Here is a 12,174-nt window from a genome sequence, read left to right as displayed (position 1 = left end):
CGACCACATGTTGACGGCCGGCATTGGTTGTTCGCAACCGGCGGATAAATCCGCACACCTCCAACCACCCCACGGCCACCCCGGGCGTACTCACATCCTCTGAGTCCACTTTCTCCGGCCGGAGGTGTAGTCAACAGCGGGCTGCGATGACTCGCCGACCGCCTTGGCCTTCCCCCTCGTCTTAACTTCTTCGGCGCGGCCCGCCTCGCCGGAAGCAGGATATCCGGGATCCCCGAGATCGATCCCATATCATGCAATGACGAGAAGGTCATCGCCGGTGTGCTAACGTCTCCACTTGGGAGTCGGCGTGTGAGAACGCAGAGAAGCCATCAAAAAATCAAGCGAGGGCCGATATACCGTGTCCACCTCCCGGTGACCACGAACCCCCTGCGTCCGGGATGCATGCTACGTCTTGCATCCCCCCCCGGCATCCCGCCACTGCGTCCATCATGGATGCTCTAAAGATAGAATTGAAACCATTATATAAATCTCCTGGCTCTCTACTCTTATCACCAATTAATTTAGGATAAAATTTTATGGATTTTTATCATAGAATCAAATTGGGTACTGACGGTCAGTCACATTTAACTAATCCCGACAGTATATCTGGGCTTTAAAAATTGAGCTAGAGCTAGTGCAAACAATTAGAAAAAAGTCCAACCCAAAGTTCATTTTGAATGATTTGAGGGAGGGTGTTGTCAATTGAATGTCTAACCGAGTAGAATAAAGTTCAACCCCAAGATTTATCCAAAGGATTTAAGGGAGGGTATTGACAATTGAAACTAAAAATAAAATATAACTATCTCACATCATTAAAATCCTATGAATTTATATAGTAGTACTACTGTACTTTCACCCTTAGAGTCACACCATCTTTTCAACCACATGCTGCCCCGTGGCGGATATAAGCAACATAGTAATGGCATGTATGGTAGGAGTGATAACTCATTTGTTCATGGATTTCCATTCCTAGATGAGTTATCACCCCTACCAAACATGACTTAATGATATTAAGCAACAAAGGATGTCACATAAGAATTACATTAAATGACGGTTTATGTTGCATTAAATGAATTTATTTGCATTTTAGTTTATAATGCAAAATAAATTGCATTTAATGCAATATAAATAGTCTTTTATTCAATTTGTTCATCTAAGTCATCCACTAAGTTTGTTGCTTAATAACATTGTTTTGTTGCTTATATATGCCACGTGTCAGCATATGATTTGAAGGATGTTGTGATTTTAATTTTGAATTATTTTTTAAATACACTCCTAATTTTTCATATTTTATTTTCACCTTCACTTAATTTTTAAATATCATTTTACTAAAATTACGTAATAAAAAAAACACATTGGGAAGAATGGAAAAGTGGGAGATACACACAAAAATCAGAATTACAAGTATTACATAGAAAATTAATAAAAACAAATCATGATATTTTATATTGGAAGAAGCTAGAATATTTGGTTATGACGATGAAAATGAGATTTAGGATAAAGTAAATAATTCACCTGACACGTGTAACACATCCACCTTCAATCTCATCTTCGTTACACTCAGCTCTCCTACCTCTTCACTTCAGTCTTCAGTCTTCAGTCTTCACTCACTACTCCAATGGAATTCTCCACTCTCCCTCTCCTCCTCATCATCAATTTCCTCCTATTACCACTTCCGCACGCGCTCGACACCATCTCCTTCACCACTCTGGGCAGATCAAGCTACGCCTTCGACATATTCGCCCTCCCCACCGCCGCCCCCTCCCAAGAAATCCGCCTCACCTTTGGCGATTCCGTCAATTTCAACGGCCATTTCCCCCCTCCCCAATCCATCTCCTTCCTCTCGGATCGACCCGAACCCGACCCGATCGCCCACCTCGTCTACGTCACCGAGCGCAACGGCTCCTCCCAAATCTTCCTCAACGTCTTCAGATCTGCTCTCCAGCTCCCCACTGACTCATCTCGCTCTGAGATTCTTCTAATCGGCGAACACGAGACCAACGCCCGGATCTCCATGAAGGACCGCCCGAGTCTAGCGGGTGGTGACGTCATCTACATCTCCACCCACCAAGACCCGGGCAAGCCGCGCTCGAGTTGGACCGCGGTCTACTCGACCGGGCTCACCACCGGTTTGACCCGGCGCCTGACCCCGCCGGGGATCGCGGACTACAGCCCCGCCGTGTCGCCTTCCGGGGCGCTCACGGCGGTGGCTTCGTACGGGGAGAAGGGCTGGACCGGGGACGTCGAGGAGCTCGCCACCGACATCTACGTGTTCTCGACCCGGGACGGCTCGGGCCGGGTCAAGATCGTCGAGCACGGCGGGTGGCCGAGTTGGGCCGACGAGTCGACTCTTTACTTCCACCGCAGATGCGGAGACGGCTGGTGGAGCGTATTCTCCGCGTCGTTCGACATCGTCGGTGGAAAGATCGACGCTGCCTCGGTGGTGAGTCGGCGAGTCACCCCGCCGGGTCTGCACGCGTTCACTCCCGCAGCTTCCGTCGCTAATAAGAGCTTCATAGCAGTAGCTACGAGGAGGCCCGGGTCGGATTATCGTCATATCGAGTTATACGACGTCGTTTCGGATAAGTTTTACGAATTGACCCGGCACGTTTCGCCTAGTACGCATCATCTTAACCCGTTTATATCGCCCGACTCCGGCTGGGTCGGGTACCACAAGTGTCGGGGCGAAACCAACGACGGAGTAGGGAAGGGCAATGACTTAGTAATTGAGAACGTCCGGAGCGAGTTACCGGGCCTTTCATTACTCCGGGTCGACGGGTCATTCCCGTCGTACTCCCCGGATGGCGAACGGATCGCCTACGTGCAATTCCCAGGCGTGTACGTGATGAACCGAGACGGGTCGGGTATTCGGGAAGTATCGAAGCTATACGCCTTCGCAACTTGTTGGGATTGGAAGAGAAAGGGAGTAGTGTACACTAGTGCCGGGCCTGATTTCTCTAGTGAGAGCACCAAGGTTGACATAGTCTCAGTAAATGTGGATGATGAAGACCTAACTCACAATTACAAAACCCTAACCAAGGGAGGAGCAAACAATGCATTCCCTTCCCCTTCGCCGGACGGGAAATGGGTCGTGTTCAGATCGGGGCGAAGTGGGCACAAGAACTTATACATAATGGACGCGTTGAACGGAGAAGAAGCTGGCCTCTATAGGCTAACTGAGGGGCCTTGGTCCGACACGATGAGCAATTGGTCACCAGATGGCGAATGGATCGTGTTCGCCTCAGATAGGGAGAATCCGGGCGGGGGCAGCTTCGAAATGTTCAAGATCCATCCCAACGGCACGGGGCTCCAGAAGGTGATCCAAAGTGGGACTGGCGGGCGAACCAACCATCCGTGGTTCAGCCCCGACGGGAAGCAGATCGTGTTCACCTCAGATTACGCGGGAGTCTCAGCTGAACCCATTTCAAACCCGCACCATTACCAGCCATACGGTGAGATCTTCGTGATCAACGCGGATGGCTCGGGGCTTCAGAGATTGACGCATAACTCATTCGAGGACGGCACCCCGACTTGGAGCCCCAAATACATTGGTCCTACTACCAATGTGGAGTGGCCTTATAGTGGTTCCAAATGTCAATTTGAGGATTGCCATTGGCTTAACATTGCCCCAAACCAAGCATCAAAGAGGCAGTGTGCTGCTGCTAAGTAATTTCCATCCATGTTCGTATTTTTGTGTAAATAAATGATAAATAATGCAGTGGCCATCAATTTGCTAGAACTCAATGTTTTTATATAAAACCCAATATCAGAATACAACAACATTGAGAAAGCTAAAAAGAACTAATCTATACATGAAATGTTAGGCTAAAACTGAGCTACACAACAGCAAGATTGAAACTGATGAGACTAGCTGCTCACATTCTGAAAGTATTCTGTTGGTATTGATGGAGGGCAGTATTTCTTTGCAACAAATTTGTACTGTTTCAAAAAAAGGAAAAAAAAACATTGTTAATTTCATCAAACATTTGACAAAATTACTAAGCATCCATTAATGCAAGAAATCTGATCTCACCTTATGCTGGCAGTACTTCTCCCTAATTGCTGGCAGGCTTGAATTGCTACTGCTGCAGCAAAAACCGTGTAGCGCCAACACACAATCGCGTAGCTCAGAGGGTTGGTAGAGCGTGTAATGCCGCAAGGTAGCGTTCTGCATTGATACAACACAAGTTAAGAAACACAGCAATGTATATATGTCTCAGAGCATAACTGCATTTCTCAGAACTTAAACATACCCAAGGCTTCTTAGCAGGGAGGAGAATGTATCTGGCCAAGAAAATCGATGAAGCTGCTATCAACGATGGGGCAAAGCTCAACATGCTGTACTCTAACAGAGATAGCTCCGCGACATAGTTAGCCATGCACTCCAGTTGCAACAGTGGAGCCTCGTTTACCCCTTGAGCAACCCGAACGAACCTCCTACAAATACATTCGAGAAATACCAAATGTTACTATCTTATTCTTCTAGCCATCATAGGTGCACAAAAATGTGGTTTACCTCAAGAAACATTTAGCCGTTGGCGCAGTCATTTCAAATTTCAAGTAATTCAAGACTGCAGATTCCATCTGCAGAACCTCTTCCTTAACATATGTGTTATCGGTTATGTAGCAGAACTCCTCCACCTGAGGTGCACAAATCTCTTCATATTTTCTGCAAAAACACACAATCATATAATTAAAACTCGAGCAATTCAGTGCACAACTCTCTTCATACAGTAAATGGTAAGACGTGACAAGGGCTTACGAGGCAATCATCATGCAAGCTACACCGAGCAGCTGTAATCTTTGTCTGTCCATGACATTACCGGAGAGATAACGGTCTATATAGTTCACAGTCAGATACAACGTGTCGGGAACTAGTCTGTATTCCTCAGACACCTGCGGTTCCAAGAATTTTGTCAAGAAATGAATACTTTCACAAACTGGAACTGCAAACTTCAGCTACATAGTTAACTGAAAATCGAACCTCAATGAGCCAATCAACGAGAATTGATCGCATGCTCGGATTTATATCCTTTTGCACCCTCTCCATGAAGCTAGCAGAAGGCCTTTTCTTTGCCTAACAAATTGAAATAGATAAGCAACTGCCATTGATTAAATAACAAACTCAAACTAAGTTAAACAGGAGATGTCTGAGCAATCTCTAACTACCTCAGATGCTCTCAAGTGCTTGTATATATCACAAGCAATGGTGGCACAGAGCTGTGGGTCTTCGAGATTATCATCAACGTTGACAATCATGCCACCGGCTTCCAATGCTGCTAGCTCGTCTCGCTTGCATACAACCCCTGCAAAAACAACACCTTTAGCAAAAGATGGCTAGCAATCAATGATCAAGAAAATTCAAAAGATCAAATCACAAACCTCCAATGTCCATGGGTTCTGAAATGCAGAGCATGTTTGATGCCTTTCTCTCAATGGAATCCACTTCAGTCAGATCATTATTGTCCACATACTCGACATCGGGGCTTTTCAAAGAATCACAAGTGGACATGGATTCATCCATTGAAACAGAGAATGAGTCTGATTTGTCAGGAGATACATTCATGCTGTATGTAACGGAGGCAGCACCATCCTCGAGAATGGCTACATTGCTCTTCATTGAAGACGAGGATCTACCCGCAGCAACCGTGGTCTGTTTGACAGAATTGGTTGCTGCAGGATGAAAAACCCCAGAGAAGCTTCCATTGGAGGAAACAGAAGATCCCTTCTTTATGCTCACAATTTTAGTGGTACATGGCACCTGCATATGTCAAGACTCAGTCGAATTAGTCCAAGAAATCAGTGAACATTTCATAGGCACATTTATGTGATGAATCAGAAGATGCATTGTTGAAGAAATGAATTAGTCAATACATCTTTGAAAATTGAAATGCACTTTTTCCTTTTACATAAAATGGCATCAGCAAACAGATAAAAATTCAAGAACAGTAATATTTCAATAGTGTGATTCAAAAAGAAATGGTGCATCGTTTAATTTAAAGTCTGACACTTTAACAAAGAGAAAGTAAAACCCCCCCAAAAAATCTCAAAAACGATCCTCAAATTTGAAATTAATTCCACTTCCGGCTCTTCTTGAATCCAAATATTCAAACAAGAAGGCGTAAAAACTCATCAAACTAATCCAAGAAAACACAAAAAAGCTAATAATTTCCCCCCAAGAAACCATGCACGTCACGTACCATCCAACAATGGTGATAATTTTAATTGGAACCACACTGAAAAACCCCTAATTGTGCAAAACCTAAACAAAATCAAACAAAAACAACAATACCAAAAAACACCCAACCACATTCCGATGTAAAAACTGAAAGAAACGATGAGTCGAGACGTACAATTTTGGACGATTCAGGCGCAGAAACCCGCCCCGAATTGAAGGAACCGGAGCCAACCCTCTGATTAGTGACATTCGCAAGCGCCGGTCGCTTCTTGGCGGCGGAGGCCGACGAAGCCGGCTTCCCAGTATTATCCGAAGCAGAAGCGTGGCGCTTCGCCAGAGACGACGTCGTAGACCTCCTCACTCCCGCCGCACTCGCCATTGGCCTCCACAAAAAAAAAACGAGTGTTTTTCGAATTTCACCACAAAATCGGGAGTTTTGTGAATTGCTGAGAAAGATTAAATGCGAATGGATTGAGAATGTGAGGAAGAAGAGAATAAATGGTTGCTTTCGAGCGGGGAAAAGGTGGGTTGGGGTCCGATTTGAATTGAGGATTGATCTGGGCCGTCGGATCAGGTTCGGGTATTCGTTGGGAGCGGACAGCGGTGGGCCCCACCGTGGAGCTGTATTTTCGAATTTGCAAGGGCCGGAGGGTGGCTGGGCGGTGAGTGAAGGAGCTTAGGTGTCGGGGTGTGATTGGGCGGTGAGGGCACGGGGATGTGGGTTTAGAGTGGGGTGTTGAGTTTGAATTTGAAATTTGTTGCAATCTGCATTGGGAAAGTAGTTTTTTTACCCCTTTTGGCAGCGAGTCCAAGTCTTCAAAATGTGACAAATAAAATTTGTTAGATTTTGCAAAGTGAAATTTCAATTTCGAAATCATCAATTTGGTCGAGATTTGATTGTTCCTTACTATGAAATTAAAACTTCATCACTTCTAAAAGTCAAAACTGGCCGTGTATATATACTCATTTTATGATTTTGCTTATATACTTTATCTTTTGAATTTTGGCATCCCGAACATTTCAACTCGAATCACAATTGGTCATATACTAAGTTTCTAACACATCCGTCAATTTTTAACAGTTTTAACCCGATTTTGATTGATTTTTATATAGTTTTAACCCGAATAGGACTGTTAGAACCGTCAAAATCGGGTTAAAACTGTTTAAAAATTGACGAAATTCTTAGTGTAGGACCAATTGTGATCCGAGTTGAAATGTTTGGGATGCCAAAATTCAAAAGATAAAGTATATGAGCAAAATCATAAAATGAGTATATGTACACGACCAGTTTTGACATTTACTCCACTTCAGTAATACAGATTAATAGTAGTAAATTTCATACTCCCTTTGTCCATAAAAAATAGTCTTATTTGTGAACCTCACGGTTTTAATAATAAATTGGTAAAATAAGATAGAAGAAAATTTAAGTAAAATATGCGAGAGATGTGAAAAAAATAGATAAAATATAAGAGAGATGAGAAAAAAAATAGAAAAGAAAATGAGAACAAGTAGATAGAGTGGATAAAAAAGTTCATTTTTGAAATGAGACATTTTAATGTTCAAGTTGTAGGTGTGAAATTATAATAATAGATGTGATTAGTTCTCATATTATAAAAATGCCCTAAGACACGCTTGAAATTTGAAAAATAGATATTGGTGATAGTTCTTATTTATATTTGATTTTGGAATCTTCAAAGTTGAATGAAATATTATTAATATTCAAATTGAATGCTGACCTTTTTATAGTGTATTTTTTGGGGGGATTTTGTTTCTTATGGAAGCATAGTTAAATGATTTAATTGAGTGTGACCGAAGTTATTTTTATTATTATTACATGGGACGAATAATTTAGTACTCCTTAATTGTTTATCAGTAACGGCTACAATGAGTCCAAGAATAATATAAATAGTTAGTTTTGATTGTTTTATTTTACTTCTCATATGTTAGAGACTTGAGAGAAACATGTAATCGTTTTCCTAAGATATGCACTGTTAGATGTCATCGGTCTAATACAATAATTTACTCAAACTATGAAATATTCAACAATATTATAAATCCTATAAATTTATCAGAATGAAAAAACATCTTTAATTTGATAAATGCTTGAGTCCTTTGTCCTTACATAGTAGGGTTACGTATAGAGAGAATATGCAAAATTGAAAATTCAAATTCAAACTTCACTAATGAATGGTACATTCGGCTAGCCTATCCGCTAGTCTCCATTGCGACCGGCCAGCGCGATTTCAACTAGCCCATCGACTAGCTCACGCCACCGATTTAAACGACAGCCTCCAAAATCGGCTAGCGACCGGCTAGTGGTTTTTTAATATTTTTTTTAGGTATTTTAATTAATTATGTAATTTTTTTGTATTTTAATTAATTCTTGTCCTGGTGATGTGGCAGGAGGAGTTGGCTAGGCTATTGCTAGCCTATTGCCATTGGAGATGCTCTAATTCGTCACCGTTGGGGAAGTAGTAATCTAATAATGAATGCACTAATAACGATAAGCAAAATTTAATTTTAAGCAATATATATCATACGTGGGCACGATGAACTTATTCTCGATCTATTTTATTTTAGAGTAAATGCCAAAATTGGTCCTGAACATATGCTCATTTTATCATTTTGGTCCTAAACTTTGTCTTTTGAATTTTTTAGTCCTGAACATATGGAAATTTGATCATTTTGGTCCTCCGTAAACATTTCCGTTAATATTTAACGGGCAACCATTTTAATCACAATTTTGACCAACTTAAGTAATTTATAATTATTTAATAACTCTTAATCATAACTTTAATTATTTTAGGGATATATCATTTAAAATAAAAAAATAAGAGTTTAGAAAAGAAAATAAAGAGGAAGTAGCACATTTTTGAAAAAAACGCCATTCACTCTCTCGCCCTCTCTAACTCGGAACCGGATCCTCTGCTGTGATTAAATCACAGCAGGGCGTGCTGTAGTAAAAAACGCTGTCGTATCCTTCTGTTAAAATAATGCAATTTATTTAGTTTTTAAATCTCTCCAAATCGGCCAACAAACCAAAAACGTGTAGGAACCGAATCCAATATATCAATAGCCAAATATTTCTTTTCCCTCCTTTTTCTCTTTGCGTACACTGGAAACAAAAAAATAATCTCTTCATCTTCCTTCTAATCTGCTTCTATTTCTTTTACGCCGGTTGTGGAGAAAATTAATCACTCTTCTCTATTATCTCAAGGTATGAATTTTTTTTCTAATGAATGTAGTGTGATTCATCTAATATTTGTTAATCCTGTTTCTTTTTATGAACAGATGGTATTTAATTATTTTTTATGCCTAAGACTTTGTGGGATTATTTTTCCCTTTCTTGAGACTTGAACAAATTGCCAAGTAAGGTTGGGGGTGACCTATGTGAAGGGTATATATAAAGTAAATGAGTTTAAGGAAGAGCATAACCATCCCCTCCACCTTCCCGAGACAGTACATATGTTATCTTCTCAATGCCGCATTACTGAAGTTCAAGCACATGAGATTGATTTAGCTGATGATGTTGGGCTCAATCAGAAATCATCTTTTGATTTGATGACTAGACAAGCTGGAGGAAGAGATGGGATTGGTTACACTATCTTAGACGCTAAGAATTATCTTCGATCTAAGAGACAAAGAAGCATGGTGTATGGAGAAGTTGGTTGTTTGATGAGATACTTTCAAGATCAGTTATCTAAAAATCCATCATTTTACCATGCGAACCAAATGGATATGGAAGAGCAAATAACTAATGTTTTTTGGGCAGATGCAAGAATGTTGATTGATTATGAGTACTTTGGTGATGTTGTGTCATTGGATACGACATACTGTACAAATCGTGATAATAGACCACTTGCCGTGTTCTCGGGTTTCAATCATCATAGAAAAGCTGTCATTTTTGGCGCAACACTTTTGTACGATGAAACAACAGCATCATTCAAATGGTTGTTTGAAACATTTTTAGATGGACACAAACACAAAAGGCCTCTCACCGTCTTCACTGACCAGGATCAAGCTATGGGAAAAGCCTTGCATGAGGTAATGCCAGAGACATTTCATGGATTAAGCACATGGCATTTAATGCAAAATGGAATCAAACATCTGGGAAACCTTATGAAGGAAGGATCGTGTTTCTTGACAGATTTTAAGAGGTGTATGTATGGCTTTGAGGATGAAACCGATTTTGAGGAGGCTTGGAGCAACTTATTGACACATTTTAGTCTTCAAGACAATACATGGTTGAAGCATATGTATAGTGTGAAGGAAAAATGGGCCCGATGCTACATAAAAGCCTTCACACTTGGTATGAGAAGCACACAACTTAGTGAGAGCATCAATTCTAGTATCAAGAATTGTACAATGCCCAACTTAAACATTGCTCAATTTTTTAAGAATTTTGAGCGGGTTGTGGAGGATAAACGGTACAATGAACTGAAGTGTGATTTTGAGGCTCGCCAAAAGTTACCCAGATTGAGGTTAGAGAGCTCTCCTATGTTAAGAAAACTTTCTAAGATCTATACTCCATCAGTTTTTGATCTATTCCAGAATGAGTTTATCATGTTTGCAGCTGCATACATCAAGCATAAAGATGAATCGGGATCATCATTTGAGTATGTTATTGGACTAATCGATCATGATAGGGAATGGAGGGTGACATATTATCCCAATACAAAGATGATTCATTGTAGTTGTCGAAGGTTTGAGATGGTTGGATTAATATGTTGTCACTCTGTGAAAGTGTTTGATGTGTTAGACGTGAAGTTGCTTCCTGAGAATTATATTCTTAAAAGGTGGACAAGAGAAGCTAGAATTGGTGTAGTCCATGACCTTATTGGTAATGAAGTTGAAGAAGATTCTAAATTACAAAGTATTGAGCGGTATCGGAGACTATGTCAAGTTCTTATAAGGTTGGCTAATGAAGCTTCTGTCCATCAATCCACTTTTACCTTGGTGAATGAAACAATGTCGGATCTATATAAAAAGGTAATGGAAATGCGTTTAGCAGAAAAAGATCAAGAATACAGTGACAATGTGAATACCTCTTCAACGGTCTCTTCTCTAATGACATCAAAAGGATTCAAGAAAAAAATTGGTGCAAAAGGTTCGAAACGATTGAAGAGTTGGGTAGAACTTCAGTCAAAACTAAGAAAAACAAACCATAAAGTAAAGGTATATACACAAACCATAAAGTAAAGGTATATACTGTTATGTATTTGGAAAATAATTTTATTAAATATAAATTTTACTTTAATTGTAGGTTGTTGGAGCACGAGGTACATTGCCTGTTTCTTGTTCGGTAGTTCCAGCACCTCGTGCGTGCCCCGAAAATCCGGCAATTCCAGCACCTCGTCCGTGGCCCGAAAGGACTTCAGATCATTTGAGTTTCACTGAATTGTTACTGGTATAACTATTTATAGTACGAAGTTTCTGGTGCAATTGGTTGTAATTTATCTTTTTTTTTGTAGGCACCAATAGATCAAACATTATATGGTGCCAATGGAACATATTTTGATGGATCAACATGCTCAACTCTGATATGGTATTATTTTTTGTTATATGTACATTGCTTTCTCCCTTTTTGAAATGTATATTTTGTTCTTAGTATACACCACTTTGTTGATTCAACTCTTAACACTTATAACTCAAGATTTAATAATTTATGTGTGTATTTGATTTATATGTCTTGCAGCACTATACAGAGAGCTCTAAAGGTACATCTAGTGCTAATTATCAATATCGAGATGGAGATTGAGACCGAGATCATTGAGATGTCTTGAATGCCTTGCAAAACTATACAAAGCTTTGGAGGCACACCTTGAATGTAGTTTTTGATAAAATAACATCTCATGCCTTTTTTTTTGAACAAGTATTTTCAGATTAGTCATGTTTCAAAGTATGTATTTTTGGATTGTTTTTATCTAATTAGTTTTGCCAGTGTTGTTTTGGAGAAATGAGAGCATAGATATTCCCTCAAAGTATTTTTGGATTGT

General features: G+C 40.5%; 3 protein-coding genes across 3 annotated transcripts; 2 read left to right on the top strand and 1 right to left on the bottom strand.

Moving 5' to 3' along the window:
- Positions 1 to 1,592: 1,592 nt before the first annotated feature.
- Positions 1,593 to 3,739, top strand: LOC125222644. The gene has a single exon (XM_048125368.1). It carries the CDS (start codon positions 1,619 to 1,621, stop codon positions 3,668 to 3,670), a length of 2,052 nt encoding a protein of 683 aa, XP_047981325.1. The 5' UTR covers positions 1,593 to 1,618; the 3' UTR covers positions 3,671 to 3,739.
- Positions 3,730 to 6,642, bottom strand: LOC125222645 (cyclin-A1-4-like). The gene is made up of 9 exons (XM_048125369.1): positions 6,354 to 6,642; positions 5,383 to 5,761; positions 5,170 to 5,306; positions 4,985 to 5,077; positions 4,763 to 4,896; positions 4,517 to 4,669; positions 4,254 to 4,437; positions 4,034 to 4,168; positions 3,730 to 3,939 (listed from the first exon to the last, which is right to left on the bottom strand). Exons 1-9 carry the CDS (start codon positions 6,555 to 6,557, stop codon positions 3,868 to 3,870), a joined length of 1,491 nt encoding a protein of 496 aa, XP_047981326.1. The 5' UTR covers positions 6,558 to 6,642; the 3' UTR covers positions 3,730 to 3,867.
- Positions 6,643 to 9,643: 3,001 nt separating this feature from the next.
- On the top strand, positions 9,644 to 11,961 carry LOC125221348 (protein FAR1-RELATED SEQUENCE 5-like). Its single transcript, XM_048123471.1, has 4 exons — positions 9,644 to 11,353; positions 11,442 to 11,585; positions 11,650 to 11,723; positions 11,874 to 11,961. Exons 1-4 carry the CDS (start codon positions 9,644 to 9,646, stop codon positions 11,959 to 11,961), a joined length of 2,016 nt encoding a protein of 671 aa, XP_047979428.1.
- The last annotated feature ends 213 nt before the right edge of the window (positions 11,962 to 12,174 follow it).

The sequence above is a fragment of the Salvia hispanica genome, chromosome 4 (genome assembly GCF_023119035.1).
Source record: "Salvia hispanica cultivar TCC Black 2014 chromosome 4, UniMelb_Shisp_WGS_1.0, whole genome shotgun sequence".
Lineage (NCBI taxonomy): Eukaryota > Viridiplantae > Streptophyta > Magnoliopsida > Lamiales > Lamiaceae > Salvia > Salvia hispanica.
This window is presented reverse-complemented; position numbering and strand designations above follow the sequence as displayed.